The sequence below is a fragment of the Musca autumnalis genome, unplaced genomic scaffold, assembly GCF_047663935.1.
Source record: "Musca autumnalis isolate F117 unplaced genomic scaffold, ASM4766393v1 scaffold_1, whole genome shotgun sequence".
Classification (NCBI taxonomy): Eukaryota; Metazoa; Arthropoda; class Insecta; order Diptera; family Muscidae; genus Musca; species Musca autumnalis.
The window spans coordinates 319,749,514-319,771,473 of NW_027411644.1; the positions used below are offsets into that span (position 1 = coordinate 319,749,514).

Sequence of the window (21,960 nt, forward strand, 5' to 3'; positions counted from 1 at the left end):
TGTTGAGGAATGTGCTACATATGCGTGTTTCGTTCTGTACTACAATTTATTGAAAAAGAAGAAGCCATCTATCTCGTCATTCCACCCTATTACATTTTTATTGGTACTTGATATTGAAGGTAAATTGAATGTAAATAATTAATCGAATCCAGACAACAAACCGCATTTCTAAATCATGTCATTATCAAAGTTTTATGAGTGTTAATAGAAACACTCCACTCTCTCTAACAAAAAAAAAAATAATAATAACAGATAGCACCAAACAATTTTGAAAAGATACAAATGATTTGTATTTACTAGATAAAATAAAATCTCCATAAAAAAGTGGTTGTTTTATCGCACCATGTCTGCGATACATACATACAAACAATACGTATAGAATGTGATATTTTTGTGTGTAAAATTGTAGACTCGTGTCTTTTTGCAAGATACAAACAAACTCACATAAATAACAAGTCTTCGACGTCGTACGATACGATTTTCGTTGGGTGCTCCAAGTACAAAAAAACGAAATATTCTCTCTCTCTCAATTTACTCCCCAGTGAAATGATGCATTACTTTCTCAAATAATTGTTCAGAGAAAACGAGAGAGTATTGGTAGAATATTTCACTGAGGCGGCTTTTGGCTTGGTTGGTTCGCTTCAGTGGGCCGAATATCAACTGAGTCAGTTGATCATAAACTCTTTATACATTCGGTAGCTGGTTTCTTTCCGGTAGCAATTGGTCTACAAAGTATGAAGTACATACAAAATTACAAACAAAAAAAGAATTAAATAGTTAAGCAGATAACGTGTTGTTTCTTGTTCAGTAGCACAATATTGCAGGTTTTTCAAGATACAGTACTTTATTCTCCCTGGTCATTCACCTATGCATTTAGCCGATATTAGTGTGTAGAAGATAAAAAAAAGTGGCAAAATATCTTTATGTGGGCCTTGTTCTTCGTTACGTATACAATTTTCTCCTCAGAAATTCACGGTCACTTGGATCAAGGCTATCCCCACGCCAAACAATGTGTGTTTGTTCGTTACCTTCGATTCGATGTGAAAATATTGTTGCCGACTTGGTAAATTTGCTCGCAGTTCTACCACGTCATATCCAACAAAAAGTGGTTCTATCGAAAAAAAAAGAAATTTACCATAAACGTCATGATTTTGATGAAGTGTTAGTCACAACAAATTTTAGCAAAGTGCGGAAAGTGATTTGCAAAAAATACCCGAAAAAAGAAACAACTGGAATCTCGGTTTCCAAAGAAGTAAATTTAAAAAGAAAAAAGGTTTGAACTCGTGACCACAATAACTGAAACTAAGAACTCTGTGGCTAATAACACTGTGGTACAAAAGTGGACACAATTTTTTTGTAGGATTTCTGATGCACAATTTCGGTTTTGTGGGAGTCACTTCGGGTTTTGATTTTATAACTGTAAATGTAGTGAAAAATGGGTTTTCTTGGATTTTCACATTTAAACGGACATTACTTCTTTTTTCCACAACCGATTTGCACACACTGCTTTTTATAAAGGGGAGAGTAATGCCTTTCGAACAAGCCATAATATATAATATAATTGTTCCACAACATTCCATAGGGACAAGGGAGACTTCTCTCATATCAATGAGTGCACCCCGATTCATATTAGCTCAATGATATGGGACCTACAGTTTATCGCCGAGTCCGAACGGCGTGTCTAAGACACCACTTTTGTAGAGAAGTTTTACATGGCTGAAATACTCAGAAAATGTCTACAACATTACTGAGGGGTATTTTGCCACCGTTGAAAAGTGTTTTGATGTTGCCTGGCCGGGGAATCGAACCCACGACCTTATGTGTGCAAGGCGGGTGTGCATACCATTGCACCACGGTGGCAAGCCATAGATTTTTAAAATCGGTTAACAAATGACTATGTAATAGTGGTTTAAGTGTGACAAAAACGCATTAAAAACAGTAAAATGTTTTTCCTTGTGCTCTAAGCTGCGTAAACGACACCTAACAGTGCAATTAATTACTGTTAACAAGTAGGAAATTTAGTTGGCTTTCGAAAATGGGAAAAACCAACGAAATCGGTTGAAAAATGAATGCGTTATCGCATTTTTTGTGTTTCAACTTTTTGGTTTTTTTCATATTTTCCTTTATAAAATATGGGTATCTTAGCATGTATGATTCTAGTTGTGATTGTCCTGCTTAACAATTACGCACAAGGTATCAATGTTTTATAAAGGAAAATATGAAAAAAACCAAAAATGTGAAACACAAAAAATGCCATAACGCATTCATTTTTCAACGGAATTTGTTGGTTTTTCCCATTTTGGAAAGCCAACTAAATTTCCTGCTTGCTGTTAGGTGTCATTTACGCAGCCTGGAGCACAAGGAAACACATTTTACTGTTTTTTAATGCGTTTTTGTCACACTTAAACCACTATTACATAGTCATTTGTTAACCAATTTTAAAAATCTATGGCTAGTTCGAAAGGCATTACTCTCTCCTTTGTAATGAAAAAAAGTATGTGTAAATCGGTTGTGGAAAAAAGAAGTAATGTCCATTTAAAGTTGAAAATCCAAGAAAACCCATTTTCAATACATTTACCGTTATAAAATGAAAACCCGAAGTGACCCAAAGAAACCAAAGGTATTTTCGTCTTCTGTGGACTCCCACAAAACCGAATTTTTGCATTAGAACCCCTGCAAATTTTCACTGTAGCACAGTGTAATTTATACACAACTTTTTATTAGTTCTAGGAAATATAAAAACTTAAACGAGTTTTAACGATGGACAACTAATTCGAAAAATATTTGTTCCACTTATCACAATTGTAAGTGACATGAATACGATTGTAGGTCCTGCCGGTAAATAAAAAACAACTAATGGTGAACCCATAACAGAGCTTATTTCTGCCTTCAGTATTATTGAAAATTTGGACATCTTGAAAGAAATACCAAAAACCAAAATTGTAGAAAATTTCATATTAATTGTTCGTTTATGGCAACAAATTATGTAAAAACTATACGGTTTTTTGTGCAAATCTCTTGCTATAGGTCCTTACAACAATAATCCGTCAAAATATGCAAAGGTTATTTGCGATTTATAACAAATACGGTCAAAAATAAGAATTAACTACTATTTGTAGGTGACAATAAAAGTATTGCAAAAATTGCAAAATCGATGGTTTCTTCGAGAATTACCAAAGGTGTGTTCCTTAATGAGTTGTCTATACACTTTGGACATTCATTGGAGCATTAATGAGCTTAGTTAAACCAAAAATTAAGGCTCGGTATGTTCCACTCTAAGGATACTGGTTCCCCAATTTTTAGTAAATCTTGATCTTTCGTTGGAGGATGTTTTTGGAGTTTTTTGTTAAATTGGACCCAAACATTTTATGAGGGTTGATATCGGGATATTGGCCCGATGTATTTAAGAGTTTTGTGTTGTTATATTTCATCGGAAATTTACACAAATAAGATTAACATGTCATGATCTGGTCTTTGGGATGGTGGTAGTTGACTTTGTTTGAGCTTTCGGGATCGCTTTTTCTGACTTTCAGACTAATGACTATTAAATATTTCTTAATGATGTCAGTGGGGATGTCTTCCTAATCATTATTATATCCGTGAACCCAATTTGGCATACTATTTTCCATGTAAAAAATATAGTACCCAAATATTCGGTATTCCAGTTTCTCCAGTAGCGGTTTAATTTCCATATTTGATGGGTTTTATTGGTTTTGGCGCAATTTTTTGGATTTATTGTGATAGCAGAGGATAATATCTATCTACTTAGTAAAAATTAAATCATATCAATACCATTGAGAGACGAAATAGTGCTCTGTCGTAGGTCGTTTCAAAATACTACACTAGTGTCAATTTTTTCCATATACTTTCCAGAGGTATTTCGATGTTCTCAAAGCCAAAATCGGACTGTTTTGCATTGTTCCATTATCCTACATACATATTGAGTCAAATATTCATACTTGGCATACTTGACTGTGGCCGATTCGTCATTGTTTATTGTTAATATGGTCCCATGCGTTTTTTACCTGCCTGATGACCCTCCATGACCGCATTTTTTATCACTGAACTTTATTGCATTCAATACTGTTAGTCTATTATTAGCCGCAAAAGTCATAAAAATGCATACTGACCGCAAAAATTTGCAAAAATTTTGTAGTTTTATGGTACTGATTTTCCCGTTGCAATACCTTTATTGTCACCCCCAAGTAGTAGTTAATTCTTATTTTTGACCGTATTTGTTATAAATCGCAAATAACCTTTGCATATTTTGATGGAATATTGTTGTAAGGACCTATAGCAAGAGATTTGCACAAAAAACCGTATAGTTTTTACATAATTTGTTGCCATAAACGAACAATTAATATGAAATTTTCTACAATTTTGGTTTTTGCAATACTTTTCTTGCCTAACTGTATGTTACAGAATAGAATTTTGGACTGGCTTATTGAGGGAAGCCGGTTTATCATGTTTGCTGATGATATAGTATCCCTTTTTTATAACTACAGCGCACTATAGGTAATTTGGCCTGTTTTTGAGGCAAAAATTAATAAAAGCGGAATTAAAGGATTTTTTAACTTTTTAAATTGCTTATGTGTAAAAGTGAGATAAAACAAAGATTTCTACAGATAAATTCGGATATAACGAACAACGGTTATAAACAACTACGCATATAACGAACAAAGCTATTTCTTCCAATACCATTTTCATTAGTTCTCTTATACACAGCAAACTGTTGAAAACTATCACGGTAGTAAGTAACAAAAAATTTGTCCCCGCGAGTAGATTTTCAAACGAATTCTTTTACAATTTTGTATATTTTTTGAACATACTCCTTTGTAAATAAAATAATAAAATAAATAATATGTAAAAGAGAGATAAAATAAAGCTTACTACTGCCGCACCGTTTATAAAAAACCGCGGATATAATTAACAATTTGTCGCCATTAAACAACAATATTTTTTATATTCATTATTTATTTTCTCAAACCAAACATACACAATTTTAAGACTTTTTATTGAAATCTGATAAAACCTAGTAAAACCAATGCAGAAGACTTTCAGTAATGTGTTCTAGGTGGCAAAATCACGACCAAACACGGCCAATTTAGTATAAGTCGATATGAAGTGGGTTTAAGAAAAATAAAATATTTATTTCTGACATTTTGTGTTGTTTGGTCGCTACCCAAAATGTTTAAACTATATTATATATTAAATAAATTCAACTCGCAATTGCCAATCTATTCATTTTACATATATTTATACTAGCAAAATGCCCGCTACTTCATATGCGGAAAAGAAATAATATTCAAATAAACATTTAATATGGTGAACACTGAACATTTTTATGGGCTTATAGCTATTTAAATTGATATTTAATTTCTTTGAAGTATTGTTCGGGCATGTTTTGTTCGAATCTCAAAAAAAAGACCTCTTAACTTCAACAGCGACCTACATTTTAAATTTCAGTCCGAATTTTGGAATTTGTGATATCAAAATGTAGAAAACCGATCGATTCCCCGGTTGCAAAATACCCCTCAGTAATGTTGGCGACATTTACTGAGTATTTCAGTCATGTAAAACTTCTCTACAAATGGTGTCGTAAGGCACGCCGTTCGGACTCGGCGATAATCAGTACGTCCCATATCATTGATCTAATATGAATCGGGGTGCACTCATTGATATGAGAGAAGTGTCCCTTGTCCCGTCTGGGATGTTTGTGAAACAATTTTTACATTATTTAGAAACCGAATTCGTGTTAACATAGAAACAATAGAACATTATTCAGTACAATTTTTAGAATCCAGAATCTTAGCTCATTAGCTTGTTACAGTTTTAGGCTTACTTGTTCACCCAATGTCAATAGTATTACATGTGGAAACCTTTCATACATTTAAATGTGGATTTTAATAAACATTCTGATCCAATCTCAACAGTGATCCTCACAACAAATTTCAATTATCGATTCACCCAATACCAGTGCTTCAATATTTAGTATTCTAAATGAACTTGTCAAATAGATAATATACCTATTCCTTAGCCCAATACCAAATTGATTGCAATTTTGTACTTTTCACGCACTAATTATATTATTCCAGCTTCATTGCCACACCAACGTCAAATTTAATACCATTGTGTATTTCTCAATAAGTCAGCCAGCCCTAAGCCTAATTTCAGAATTTGTATGCATTTAAAAAAAAAATTCTTATCTAAACACCAACACCATCCCTCAACAACAATTCGAAATTCCACTTTATCCCTTCAACGCCAAACTAGTACCAAATTCAGTACCTATAATATGTATAAGTTAAAAAACTACTGCCTTTTATCCAAAACATAATTCCAGCTCTATCCGTGCACGCAAATCCAAATTGAGTACCATTTAGTACTTTCGTACAAATTTCCACAACTTGTTCAATCCTACAGCCCAATAGAAATCTTAATTCAATATTTCAAGATTCCAGCTCTGTCCGTTTACCTAAATTTAAATTGTACCAAATTTAGTACCATTGTACCAAATTTAGTATTTTCCGTACCCATAGGTACGAGTTTCCAAGATTAACTCAATCCTACAGTCCAACAGTAATCTTGATTCCAAATTACAGGATTCCACCTATATCCATTCACCCAAATCCAAATTGTACCAAATTCACGACCGTTTAGTACTTTTCGTACGAATAAGTACAAATTTTCAAAACTTCATCAATCCTATACTCTAACAGTAATATTAATTCAAAATTTCAGGATTCCACCTCTATCCATTCACCCAAATCCAAATTGTACCAAATTTAGTACTTTTCGTACACATAAGTACGAATTTCCAAAAATAACCCTCATATTTCAATCCTACTCTTCAATAGTAGTCTTAATTTTTAAATTCAAGTTTCCAGCTTTATCCGTTCACTCAAATCCAAATTGTACTAAATTTAGTACACTTTAGTACTTTTCGTACACATGGGAACGAATTTCCTTTCATAAACACCACCTCCCATCCTTTATTTCCATACCAAACTAGCGGACCCGGCGAACTTCGTCTCGCTATTAAGGAACAAAATTTCATACAAAAACTCAATTTTCGATTTTTCCTATTTTCCGACTTTTCCAGAGAGATTTTCCAAAATATTCTTCCGTAAAGACCTTCTCCTCGAAAATGCAAATAACTGACAAAAAATTTTACAGAAATCGGCCTATCCGTTCTCATTTTATGAATTACTATACATTTTTTACACCATTTTTTTATATATAGATTTCAAGATTCTAGCTATAGCCGTTCAAAATATACAAGTGGTACTAAATTTAGTACTTTTCGTACACTTCTAGGTCGAAATTCCAAAAACCCTTTGGTACATCTTTCTAACTCTCCACCAGTGACCCTCATCCCAAATTTCAGAATTCTAGCTTTTCCCGTTTGCCTAATACAAAAGGGTACCATATTTAGTACCATTTAGTACTTTTCGTACCCTTCCAGTTCGAATTTCCAAAAACCGAGCCTTATCTCACGCCTACATACCAACACCAACCTACACTCAAAATTTCAAGCTTCTAGCTTCATCCGTTTCGTCTGGGCATTGATTATAGGCGGTCAGCCACACAAATGAGACAATTTTTAGTACATTTTAGTGCTTTTCGCATCCTTCTAGGACGAATTTCCAAAAACCTAGCCTTATCGAGCACCTTCGCCCCAAGATTAACCCTCACACAAAATTTCAAGATTCTAGCTTCAGCCGTTTCGTCTGAGCGTTGATTATTAAACAGTCAGCCATACAAAAAGCACCATTGTTAGTACATCTTAGTACTTTTCGCACCCTTCTAGGACAAATTTCCAAAAACACAGCCTTATCGGGCACCTTCGCCACAAGTCTAATCCTCACCCAAATTTTCAAGATTCTAGCTTCAGCCGTTTCGTCTGAGCGTTGATTATTAATCAGTCAGCCACACAAATGTTACCATTTTTAGTACATTTTAGTGCTTTTCGCACCCTTGTAGGACAAATTTCCAAAAACCCAGCCTTATCGAGCACCTCCGCCCCAAGACTAACACTCACACAAAATTTCAGGTTTCTAGCTTCAGCCGTTTCGTCTGGGCGTTGCTTCTTAGTCGGCACCCACACAAATTTGACCATTTTTAGTACATTTTAGTGCTTTTCGTACCCTTGTAAGACGAATTTCCAAAAACCCAGCCTTATCGAGCACCTTCGCCCCAAGACTAATCCTCACCCAAAATTTGGGAATTCTAGCTTCAGCCGTTTCGTCTGGGCGTTGATTCTTGGTCGGCCCCCCACACAAATTTGACCATTTTTAGTACATTTTAGTTCTTTTCGCACCCTTGTAGGACAAATTTCCAAAAACCCAGCCTTATCGAGCACCTTCGCCCCAAGACTAATCCTACCCCAAAATTTGGGAATTCTCGCTTCAGCTGTTTCGTCTGGGCGTTGATTCTTAGTCGGCCCCCACACAAATTTGACCATTTTTAGTACATTTTAGTGCTTTTCGCACCCTTCTAGCACGAATTTCCAAAAACCCAGCCTTATCGAGCACCTTCGCCCCAAGACTAATCCTCACACAAAATTTGGGGATTCTAGCTTCAGCCGATTCGTCTGGGCGTTGTAGATATGTCAGTCATCACTTTACTCTTTTATATTTATAGATTTGGTTTATTTTCCCGCGGCTTTAAATACATTGTAATATGCCTTATAATATATATTTTTTTAATTATTGCTTATGTCTGGAGTATTCCTCCATTGGCTTAACTTCATTACTATCCTCTTTGCAGAGAATAATGTTTACAAAACGCACTGACAGCTTGCAAAATTTACTGATCGCTACCAATATCATGATTTCATCCCGGCGAAGGGAATTATCAATTGGCTTTTCAGTTTTTGAAATGATGATTTTTTAGTGAAAACCTATTTTTTTATTTTTTCGAAATTCTCACTTTGACGGCAATTTATACCGCGATAATTTCGCTATTTTGAAAAATATCATTCATATCTATAAATTTTGACATGCCAACTAAAAAATTATTATTATTAAAAGTTGCAAAATAGACTTTTTGCCTGGGCAAATTAACTATAGTGCAGCGGTACAACAATATCTGAGATAAAATATACTAAATATTAAATTCAAACAAAACCAATATGAGATTCAGCCCATATCTTCAAAGCTCACACTGATGACCAGATCTAAAGAATAATAATATAAGTTATCCCGATGGGCGTGAAGATAAAAGAGATTTTAACTAGCGGAGACAAAACCCACATTGGTGGTATAACAGTATAACAGTTTTATAACAGATTCGTACGAAGGTAAAAACGATTTTGAAGAACGACTTTGAAGGATATATGTATGTTATAGAATATTGCTCAGGATATAAAAAAAAGATGCAGGCATGCATAGCACTAAGTATTTCATTGTGGAAATTTTGAGAAAATCGGAAATTTTTGAAAAAAAATATTATTACACAAGAAAGTTAAACAAAATCGACCGATGATGAAATGCCTTCATATATGGGATGGACCTATTGAGGGGCCTCCTAGGCGAAATCTTTGGGGGGTAGGAATTTTTTGGCTATCAGAATATGCTGATATCCGATTGATTCATTGTAGAAAGTTAAAAAAAATCGACCGATTATGAAATGCGCTCACAGATTTCGCCTAGGAAGCCCCTTAATAGGTCCATCCCATATATAAATTTATGAGTCCTGCGGATATATGGCTGGCACCGTTAAATAGGGTATTGGGAGCACTTTCAGATTATATTTATTTCAATACATGACGATTGTAGAAATTTTGAAATTGACCGTTTATGAAAACACTCTATATTTGTGGGTGGACCTATTGAGGGCCCTCTAGGGAAAATGTATGAGTCCTGCGGATATATGGAGGACACCGTAAAATAGGGTATTGGGAGCATTTTTAGATTATATTTATTTCAATACATGATTGTAGAAATTTTGAAATATTGACCGTTTATGAAAACACACTTTTTTTGTGGGTGGACCTATTGAGGGGCCCTCCATGAAAAATGTATGCGTTCTGCGGATATATGGAGGGCACCGTTAAATATGGTATTGGGAGCACTTTCAGATTATATTTATTTCAATACATGATTGTAAAAATTTTGAAATATTGACCGTCTATGAAAACACTCTATATTTGTGGGTGGACCTATTGAGGGGCCCTCTAGGAAAAATTTATGAGTCCTGCGGATATATGGAGGACACCATTAAATAGGGTATTGGGAGCATTTTTAGATTATATATATTTCAATACATGATGATTGTAAAAATTTTGAAATATTGACCGTTTATAAAAACACTCTATATTTGTGGGTGAACCTATTGAGGGGCCCACAGGAAAAATTTATGCGTCCTGCGGATATATGGAGGGCACCGTTAAATAGGATATTGGGAGCACTTTCAAATTATATTTATTTCAATACATGATGATTGTAGAAATTTTGAAATATTGACCGTTTATGAAAACACTCTATATTTGTGGGTGGACCTATTGAGGGGCCCTCTAGGAAAAATTTATGAGTCCTGCGGATATATGGCGGGCACCGTTAAATGGTGTATTGGGTGCACTTTCAGATTATATTTATTTCAATACAGTCCTGCGGATATACGGCGGGCACCGTTAAATAGGGTATTGGGAGCACTTTAGAATGTCCAAAAAAATATTTTTTTATTGAAATGCATAACCTTCAAATTTCAGTTTATTTGAACCTTAACCCTTTGTGGCCCGATGTTGCCTGTGGTTAATTTTGCATGTGTGTATATGCATATTTCGCACACCGTTTGAGCTCGATAAAAAATGGAAATTACTTTGGAATATATATGTATATCTATATTGGCGATGATATGCTTGTTTAAGTATAAGTAGTCGAGTAAAATTTTGGACATGAAATATTTTATAGATTTTATAAAATGCCCTTAAATGTCAAATGAATCGAAAATTTGCAGCCAACATTATTTGAAAAATTTTACTAAGATGTTGATCATGGTGTAAGAAAGAAGGTGATACAATAATAGCAACCTATGTCTTCATTTGCTGTCAAAACATATTTTTAATCAACAATAAATAACAAATATTTCGCTTCTATAAAAAATATCTGTGTACAACATCTTTGTTTAAGCTTCGCGAATAATATTTTAGCGTTTTCTTCTAACTTTTGTGGATATTTCGCGCAAAAAAAATTTGACAGCAAATGAAGACTACAACCTAACGTCAACTATTGGATCACCTTGTTAAATTCGCCTTGATGTTGATCTAATAAAATAAAAAAACAAACATTAAAATTTACAGTTCCAATCAGCATTTATAATTTTTTTAAAATTTGAAAGTTGCCTGTGGGCAACATTGGGCCATTTTGGCAATTAGGTGGTTACATTAGTGGAAGATGAAAATGCTGAATAGTGGTATTCAATCAAGTACAAAAGGTCATAAGGACATTCGGAATTGTGAAAAAATTGTATTTATATCATTATTCGAAGATTGGACTTGGATTAAGAGGAGATTGTCACATTTTTTTTTGTAGCATATACATTTTACATAATAGGGATTTATAAGATATCAAACGGATATCTGTTCACATATCGATTATGATTATTTTATGTATTGGATGAAGGGCAATATTATCAGGTTTAGAGTCTGCATACAAAATAGAAAATATTTTTCAAACGCTTCTTCTCCGAAAAATGTCAATATGTGCATTTCAAATTATATGAACACCACAATATACGTCAAAATTGGCTAATTTGTGAACTATATATATGAACTATATATATTAAACAAACTCAACAGTTTATGCTTTTCCACATCATGAATAATAAAAAATATAACGGTAATACAAAGACTTAAGAAACAAACTTTGTTAATTTTTATAACCACAATGGCCCAATGTTGCCCACAGACAATATTTGGTAACTCCCTAACCACGAGGAATTGATAAGAATTTTTTTCGCAGAGGACTTATTTTTGCTACTACTAATCATAATAAATATGAAAAATATTTTTATATCTACGGGAAAAAAATCGGGGTTCAAAGGGTTAATATAACATGTGCCTCCTGATCAATGTTCATTTCAATATCATTTGTGTATGGGTTCACGAAATCGAAAGCAAACTCCGAAGTTTTTGGATCCGATGGAAGTTTTTGGATCAGATAAATGTCTTAAAGACAGAATACATATAAATTAAGCGAAAATCACAAGGCAAGCAGTGAGTACGAGTATATAAAACAGCTAGTATCGATGAATGTTCCATATGAGTACAATCAACTACCATACATACATTTCCACAAAAACATACACGAAGGGACAAGGGAGACTTCTCTCATATCCGATTCATATTTCCTGAATAATGTGGGTCCAACGTTTATGTAGGTTTCCGAGTGTTTATTGAGAATTTTCAATTAGATGAAATACTCAGGAAATGTCAGCAGTATCACCGTTGAAAATCGCAGGTTGTGTGTCCTGAGGATCGAACCTGAGCATACAAGGCGTTTGTGTTTACCAATGGTGGCCAATCAAGAGGTATTAGACGCCAAGTATGATTGGACGAAATCTGTTTCAGACAATTTATTCCCGCCCGTTCGTCCGATGTCCCTCTTCTGTACAGTGTATGTTCGTTCGTTCATTGCATTCTCTATGTTTCACTGTGGTGTCTGAATTGCAAGACTGTTTGGATGAAAGATATTTCGCTTTCTAGTTTTAACATTAAAATCGCCTCGAATAATTTTAATGCCATGGGCAGGACACCGGTCATATGTTTTATTATCTAAGTGCTCGTTAAATGTATCTTTGGACTGCTCGTTCTTGTCTTTAGTTGTAGCATGGGCGCCCTTACGTTGTGCCATTACTTTGATGATTTTTGCACTGGGTGAGATCACCTTTTTTGGCGATTGTAACAATGTTTCCCACACGTATGTATATATAATATAATTGGGGTGATACCTTGCGCAATGGGTTCAGCTCCATGCCGAAGAAGTTCCAAGTGTATGTTTTCCAAACCTGCTGCCTTGTCATTTTTGAGTGAAGTTAGAGCTGTTAATACTTCTTCATACGTAGGTGGATCTGTATTTACATCTCTCCTCGGATTGCGGCGCAATTTTTTTTTCTGATGGCTCTTTAGTGCTAAAGAGCAGGGCTGCTTAATTTACCTCTGTTTTCGCCCTTGATTGTTGCTATAGGTCTAATATTATTACCACACATTTTCTTAATGGTTTCGTATACACCACGAATATTGTCAATATTAACAGCTTGATCTGTTTGTTCAGCTAACTTTTTGTTTTACATACGTCATACGTTTCAACGGGTTAAACGCTTAACAGTAGTTGCAGATGCATGGTACATAGCATCGAGAGTCTCACTAGTAATCCATGGCTTTGGAATTCCAATGACGGTTGTCGCTTTATTTACTTGGATCTTTCTGTTAGTATTAGCATATATCTGTGCGGGACTTCTGGCGTTTTGCAGTGCCAGAAGATTTAGTTTATTGCGCTTTTGATGTTGACGATTTATAGCGGCCAGATGTAAACGTAGAGTAACAACTAACAGCATGTGATCACTATCGATATCGACTCCGCGTCTTGTGTTTACTTCCATAAGCGAGTTCAGGGGCTGGATTCTTGTTCTATGAATAATTGAAATGAAAAATATTTCCTTTATAATTTTTTTCATATGACAGTTTTTTCCTTTATAAAAGTTTTCATTTCACATTTTCATAGAAACAGAATTGAGACCCTGGGCCTAGATTCTCGTTCTATGAAAATTGGGAATGGAAAATTGTTTCTTTATACATTTTTTCATTTGACAGTTTTTTTCCTTTATAAAAGTTTTAATTTCAAATTTTCATAGAAACAGAATTGAGCACCTGGAAAAGTTTACTGATGATAATATAATCGATTTGATTTCCCGTTTGATCATCTGGGGATTCCCATGTGTATCTATGGATATGTTTGTGCCCATAATAAATAGACGGTATGTGGCACAGACGAACCCAGTATATTATCATTTCTTATATCCCGACGGCCTTGTGTGTCCATAACTGTGCTTTAATTGCTGTTATTACAACCCACATTAGCTTTAAAATCACCGATAATAAGTTTGATGTCTCCTTTCGGTAGAGCGTTTGTAACTACGTCAAGTTGAGAGTAAAATAGACCTTTTGATTCTTCATCATCTGGTTCCGTTGGGCCTAGCACTGTACGATAGATATGTTGCATAAATTTATTCTGTTAATAGCATTCCCGGAGAAAATTAAGTTATATCCGTTTTTGAGTGTTTATGAGTTCGACCAACTGACTTCGCATAGTTCATGGACGTCTAAACGATAATTTGACATTTCGCTCTGGACTTGTTAGAGTCTCGATGTTTCAGAGAGTTCTTACATTCCATGTTTCAATCATAAAGCGGGTTTTAAACCCGTAGGTCGTCATCGGAGGGTTATCAGTTCTTACAATGATTTTTGATGTCCCTATAATCGAGTTTTTTTAAAGATGGGTGGCTGATTGGGCCATTGCATCCGCACCCTCTATATAAGGGTTTGTCGATAGTAAGATCTTTGGGCGCCACCGTTGCACGGTGGGAAAAATACCGATCTGGCGTGCAGAAAATCAAAAAATCGACTTCAAAGAAACTATGAAACTTTAGTACAGTATTAAACTAGAGGGTTGACTGTACTTAACGGCATACACAATAATTAGAATGGAATGGAATAACGGTGTATTTAAAATAGATATTTGTTACAGTGGTCACGATGATGTTTTTTAGTTGTAAAATTGTGATAGACGTGTGCTGTCTGTGATCATATTATTGTCGAATCTTTTGTATTTTTGGTTTATCGTAAATGTATTTAACTGAACTAAACAGTTTTATAAGCCATAAGTTAGGCCATGTTTATATTATAGCCTTTTGCTGGGTTAAACTTCTTACTGAGGATTTATTTGACGTATACGCAAAGGAATTTACATTTGAAACCCAGTGGGTTTGTTAAATCCGGTTATATATAAACGTACTATTATGTTAATTTAGATGTTGCGGGCTAATTATATGTAACGTCCATTTTATTCGATTTCTGCAATTAAAATAGCAGTAAAGTATAAAATCGGATCAGATCGGATCGAGATATTTTTATATTTTTTTATAGGTATATATTGTCTAGAATAACCTCTCAAATTATTTCCTGCGATTATTTGCGATTTCTGATTTTTTACCCCTTTTTAAGGAAATATGCCAATTTAGCGCAGGATACTTTTTAAAGTTTAGTTCCAATAAAATGAAGATTCTAGGGAAAAATTTGATATAAAATACCACTTGGAATTGATCACATCATAGCAGATAAGAAAATAAAAATTGATAACGTCCGTCTAACGGTTCCTAAGACATGGAGGGAAGTACGAAAATGAAAGTAGTAAAGCGTCTCCAAACAAAATGCTAAATACAAGATAAATTATATATATATTCAAGAATTTGTGTAAAAGTATGTTTTTTGTTATCTAAAATAATAAAAACTATCAAACGTATAACATTTTTTACTAAAATACAAATAAGCTTTATTTCATTGCAATTGGAAAAATTTACTGGGAATGGCGAAGCATTGAAGTTAGGAAAAACCTTAAAGTGCCGACTATTGGTAATATATGAATGCAAACATACACTTTCAAATGTAATCTAATGTGTTTTAACCGCATACAACTAAGACATTTCGCTCATTTACTCAAAGAGTGACACATCTCAAAAAATCCAGTGTTTAAGTTAGAATTGATTATATTGTTTTATTTGGCCCTATGAATCAAATAGGCATATTCGTTGAAATCTCCTCATTCCCATTTATTACACCCCTGTAATAGTATGAGAGATTTCAACGAATATTCACTTGACAACCGCCCTTTTGAAGCATCTATGCAGATGTCAACACACAACATAATAAAAACAAAACAAAGAAACAAAAAGAAGAGAATCGATCGACAGCTTGGATCGCAAGCAACTCACGCGCTTTATCGTAAGCCTGTACATATCGTTGTACAAAATTCTTAAAGGTAATATTGTTTACCAATAATAAACACCGGCAATTGAGCCAACCTTTTATTAAAACTATCGTGTTTTATTTTATTTATTTCTTTTCATTGTTATTGACGGCCACTCGTACGCATTGGGCGTACTGGCTCCATTGGGGAGCCTCGATACACTTGTTCCCCCCAAGTCCCTATAGTGCGGACTAAACATTTGGTCGCTTCGGGCCGAATAAACATTTGGTCCTTCGAGCCGGATAAACATTTGAAGGAAGAATAATCAAGCTACCAATTGTAGCGAAACTTTCAGAAAGAAAATTTAAAACAATATTTAAATTCCAAAATGTAGGTAAAAATTGTAAACTACCATTTAATTTACAAAATTATTACCTAAAACGGCACTAGGCGGTATTATTTTAGAATAAATCGACCATAAATGTCTAATGTCAACCAAAAGTTCACCAATAACTACCAATTGTAGTGTATATTTGTCCAAAAAATGCAACAGAAAATTCGAACAATATCAAAATTCCAGAAAAAAAAAATTGCAAAATTCACAAAAGTATGAGTAATATACGCTCTACACAAGAAAAAAATCCAGTTATAGGGTGCATCCAATATCAAATATTTACAAATAACCACCGAATGTAGTGTATTTGTGTCCAAAAAAATGCAACAATTTCAAAATATGTTGAAATTCCAAAATATATACAAATCGCAATAAATATTTTTAAATAACGCCCTACACAAGAAAAGATCTAACTGACCTATTGTAGGGTGCACGCAATTCCAAAATGTCCAAAAATATTATTAAAATGTTCCCTGACACCGATTTATTATATTTACCATAAAATATAATAATATGTGTCACAGTACTAATTTACTGACCGGGTACTGTGTAATAATACACCGGCGGGTTACTGTGCAATAAAAACGGACACGACAGAAAGAGGAATGCCCAAAAATGCAATATTTATGCGTACATGCGTGTGTGTATATATTTGCATGCAAGCCACTTACTGACCGACTAGACGGTACGACAAAGCGACGATGCTGGAGTATGTAGATATACGAACGTGTGTTTATCAAAGCAGAAGGGACCACGAATAGGCCGTGCAGTGTAAATATGTAACCGATGTATTTATGAAAATATGTTGTTATATTTACACTGCTAAAGCGAAACGAAATCAATGCAAATTATTGTATGCAGTTTAAGGGAATATTTCAACACTTTTTGAAACAACAATAAGAAACAAGTAAACGACAATGTAGAAGAAGATAAACGAAAAATAATACGAAATATTTAGAAGAAAATATTTATTATTTTTGTTTTGATTGTATTATTCCCGTATGTCTGTCCACGATTTGGACTTTGACCGATTGACAAAAAAGAGGGAATCTATGACGTTGTAAAACGAGATGGCCACAAACAAAGGAACACTTGTTTTTCTTTTTATTTATTGCTCACTTTGCACTATACGTACCGATGGTAGTAGTTGAAAGCTGCAATTATGTTGTGGACTGAATTTTAATTCCAAAATTATGCCAACTGGAATATCCGGCTCGATTGGATCAAATGTTTATCCGGCTCGAAGGACCAAATGTTTATCCGGCTCGAAGGACCAAATGTTTATTCGGCCCGAAGCGACCAAATGTTTAGTCCGCACTATAGGGACTTGGGGGGAACAAGTGTATCGAGGCTCCCCAATGGAGCCAGTACGCCCAATGCGTACGAGTGGCCGTCAATAACAATGAAAAGAAATAAATAAAATAAAACACGATAGTTTTAATAAAAGGTTGGCTCAATTGCCGGTGTTTATTATTGGTAAACAATATTACCTTTAAGAATTTTGTACAACGATATGTACAGGCTTACGATAAAGCGCGTGAGTTGCTTGCGATCCAAGCTGTCGATCGATTCTCTTCTTTTTGTTTCTTTGTTTTGTTTTTATTATGTTGTGTGTTGACATCTGCATAGATGCTTCAAAAGGGCGGTTGTCAAGTGAATATTCGTTGAAATCTCTCATACTATTACAGGGGTGTAATAAATGGGAATGAGGAGATTTCAACGAATATGCCTATTTGATTCATAGGGCCAAATAAAACAATATAATCAATTCTAACTTAAACATCCAGTTTCGAGAAAAACGCATTTTAAGTTCGTTTATTTTTGTAGATAACCACGCCAACGGGGATTACTATATCTTTGTTATAAAATAAGTAATCTGTTGACAAATTTCTGTTTATCTTCAAAACTCATTTGTTTTTATTAAAATAACATCTTATTCTTAAAGATTTATCCAAAACAATATTGTATTGTTTTCACTTTTATAATATCTGCTATAAAATGTATTTTCTTTGTCTTCCAGCATGTGTTATAAGAATAGGCCAAACTATTTATTCGTCTTCAGATAATAGGTCTGTTTGATAACCCAAAAGCTTGTACAAACCTTTACAAAATGCTGTGTGATAACAAACATGTTCAGTTCAACTTGTTCTTTAGATTTTATTTAATTTCGCTGGGTTGTTTAATACAAAGGAAGCCTGTTTGTTTGTTTGTTTAAAAAATAGTTTTATGTAAAGCGTAAATAATAACATACCAACATACATACATACAGTTTTATTACATTATAAACAATTCAATTCCCCTTTTCTTTGTTTCATTGCAGACCAGTGTAACTTGGACGGAGGAGTATAACAACAACAAACATCCTCACAATTTATACAACCGGTTGTTGGTTTCCCCATGCCTTGGGAGGGAAAACTCATCATTGTCACTAAGTCACACACACACACACACTCACAGACAATTGGGCTAAAACAAAATCTGCGCATGAGTTTTCCTTTAATCGGTGTTTGTGTTTTCAGTTGTTGGGGACGCCTTCAAGAGTTTGTATGATTTCTTTTGCTGGCAACAAGTTTTAACTCAGAATCGAACAAACCAAACGACGACATTCAACAATTGGATTTATTAACCGGTCTAACACCGAAGAGTAAGGAAGAAGCCAAAACCAACAGCTGCCAAAGTCCATCATAACAACATCTTCGATTTGAAAGCGAGACGTTAGCAAATGATTTTCAAATTGGCATTTTTGTAAGAAGTTCCAATTGAAAAAAAAGTACATTTCCACAAGAAGACCACCAACATACCCACCACATATACACAGAGGACAACGTCATCAGTGTCACCATGGGTTACGATGATGTCATAAAATATCTGGGCGACTTTGGCCGATATCAAAAACAAATTTATTTCCTATTGTGTTTACCCGCCATATCGTGTGCCTTTCACAAGCTAGCTGGAGTTTTTCTCCTGGCCCGTCCGGATTTTCGTTGTGTACTGCCGTTTGAAAATGATAGCCAAAATCAGACACGCTTTGAAAACTTTAATAAAACCCTATGGAATCTGGCCTATCCCTATGACCAGATTACAGAAACCTACCAAGTGTGTGAATATTACGATGTGGACTACAATGAGGGTTATTTAAATGGATCCACCGTCTCAGTGCCTCCGATTAATCATACCAAAACATGTGAGCATTTTGTTTACGACCAGAGTGTGTACAAGAGTAGTGCGGTAACCGAATGGAATATGGTGTGCAGTCGCCAGCTGTTAAGTGCCACAAGCGACTCCTTGTTCATGGTTGGTGTGCTACTGGGAAGCATTGTTTTTGGCCAGTTGTCGGATAGATATGGTCGTAAACCTATATTTTTTGCTTCTCTGGTGATCCAGGTGGTATTTGGCGTTTTGGCTGGTGTGGCCCCGGAATATTTCACCTACACCATATCCCGAATGATTGTGGGAGCCACAACCTCAGGCGTGTTTTTGGTTGCCTATGTTATTGCTATGGAAATGGTAGGCTCATCATATCGCCTGTTTGCCGGTGTCGCTTGTCAAATGTTCTTCTCAGTTGGTTTCATGCTTACTGCAGGCTTTGCCTACTTCATTAGGGACTGGAGATGGTTGCAAATTGCCCTAACATTGCCCGGTGTGCTTTTTATGTGCTATCATTGGATTATACCCGAATCAGCCAGATGGCTTTTGTCCAAGGGACGCAAAGATGAGGCGATTGTTGTCATTGAAAAGGCTGCCCAGGTGAATAATGTCACCATACCCCAAGAGGTATATGAAAACCTCATAGACGAATCAGCGGAAAAGAAAAATGACGCGGAGGCTAATAAGAACGAAAAGGCAGCAGCGGCCAGTGTTTTTGATTTGTTGCGTTATCCGAATTTGAGGCGTAAAACCCTTATCATTTTCTTTGATTGGTTTGTCAACAGTGGCGTCTACTATGGTCTCTCGTGGAATACAAATAATTTGGGTGGTAATGTCCTGCTGAATTTCATGATCTCCGGAGCTGTAGAAATTCCAGCATACATTCTATTGCTACTTACCCTTAATCGTTGGGGTCGTCGCACCATACTCTGTGGTTGTATGTTGGTTGCAGGTGTTGCCTTGCTTCTAACAATCATTGTACCAGCGTATCTTAATTGGCTAATAATTCTATTTGCCATGATTGGAAAATTGGCCATTACAGCTTCCTATGGAACCATTTATATCTTCTCAGCTGAACAATTCCCAACTGTGGTGAGAAATGTTGGTTTGGGAGCTGCATCGATGGTGGCGCGTATTGGTGGTATTTTGGCGCCCTATCTGAATTTGTTGGGACAAATATGGCGTCCCCTGCCTTTGATAATATGTGGAGCATTGGCATTTTTGGGTGGCCTCTTGTCACTAATGCTTCCCGAAACACTGAACAAGCCAATGCCCGAAACAATAGAGGATGGAGAAAAATTCGGTAAACGTCGTAATGCCAATGATCTCAGTGAGACTGGGGAAGAGCTTACATCAATGGTGGCAGCTGCAGGGGGGCAGCAAGCAAATGGCAAAGCCAAATGATATGGTGGAGAAAATTAAGAAAATGTGTTGTAGTTTAGCGTACTTATAAATAAGTCTAAACATGTGCTTAATGACGTACATAAGGGTGTCCTGACGTAAATAAGCCTCAAAAAAGACAAATGTTCATAAAATTCGAAATTTATAAACGAAAAAATCTATAATATTGGATGTGACCAAGCAAACAATGGGACACCCCAACCATACGTACTATTATTGTAAGTTTTTCGTATTTAGTATTAATTATACATAGTTTTTATACTGCAAGTTTTTTTTTTAGAAAAATTTTAGTAAAACAAAAACACTCAAACATAACGTCAATTTCGAAAGAGGTTAAGAAACAGAAAGACAATCTACGAATTTATTTGTTTTAACAAAATAATTTAATAAATTTTAATGCATATCATTTTGAAACCTAAAAAAGTAATAGGAGAGTATTGATAAACCATTTATTATTAATTGGTGAACAATTACATTAAAAAATAAATAAATAAAACAATTTGAAAAAGGGTGTGTGTTATTATAAATAAAAACAATTGTCTCAAGTATTATTTAATTCTGTAAACAAATATATGGGATTAATTGTAGTGTTTGTTTAATGTGTTTTTGATTTTTATTTTCTTTAACTGATAAGAGAGATTTTTCTAATTGAATAAAGGAAAAAGTTGTATTTTTAAAACTAATTGTATACGATTTGCCGCCATAAATCGAAATCGTATATCTCTAATTTTGGTGAATATTTTAATGGAATTGAAAATGGATTATAAAAATATTATTCGAATAAGGGGCGTTTGTGAAGCAAAACTATATATATCATCAACGGCACTCCGATTATATACCATTCCGATTCTGCAAATCGAGTCGATTCGGTTTGATGGACGACATTTTATTTATGAGATTAAAGTCGCATTTACAAATAAGTTTTAATAAAGAGCGTCATTAAGGTTGTCAATCTGATTTAATATCTGTCAAATAAATTAGTGGATTTTTCGCCATTTACTATAAAAAAAAAACAAACAAAATGTTTTTCATAGAATATTTTTAGGCTTTTTA

At 34.7% G+C, this 21,960-nt stretch overlaps 1 protein-coding gene across 6 annotated transcripts; it reads left to right on the forward strand.

Moving 5' to 3' along the window:
- Positions 1 to 643: 643 nt before the first annotated feature.
- Positions 644 to 21,634, forward strand: LOC141390060 (organic cation transporter protein-like). 6 transcript variants are annotated; one of them, XM_073962508.1, is made up of 2 exons: positions 644 to 739; positions 18,680 to 21,634. In XM_073962508.1, the coding sequence occupies exon 2, from the start codon at positions 19,201 to 19,203 to the stop codon at positions 20,908 to 20,910; it is 1,710 nt and encodes a 569-aa protein (XP_073818609.1). In that variant the 5' UTR covers positions 644 to 739; positions 18,680 to 19,200; the 3' UTR covers positions 20,911 to 21,634. The 6 variants fall into 6 exon arrangements, with proteins under 6 accessions (XP_073818609.1, XP_073818607.1, XP_073818610.1 ...); XM_073962506.1 differs by having other exon boundaries at positions 644 to 732; XM_073962509.1 differs by having other exon boundaries at positions 668 to 776.
- The last annotated feature ends 326 nt before the right edge of the window (positions 21,635 to 21,960 follow it).

Coding starts and splice junctions, on each gene's coding strand:
- LOC141390060 (XM_073962508.1), top strand. CDS start 19,201: ATGGGTTACGATGATGTCATAAAATATCTGGGCGACTTTGGCCGATAT.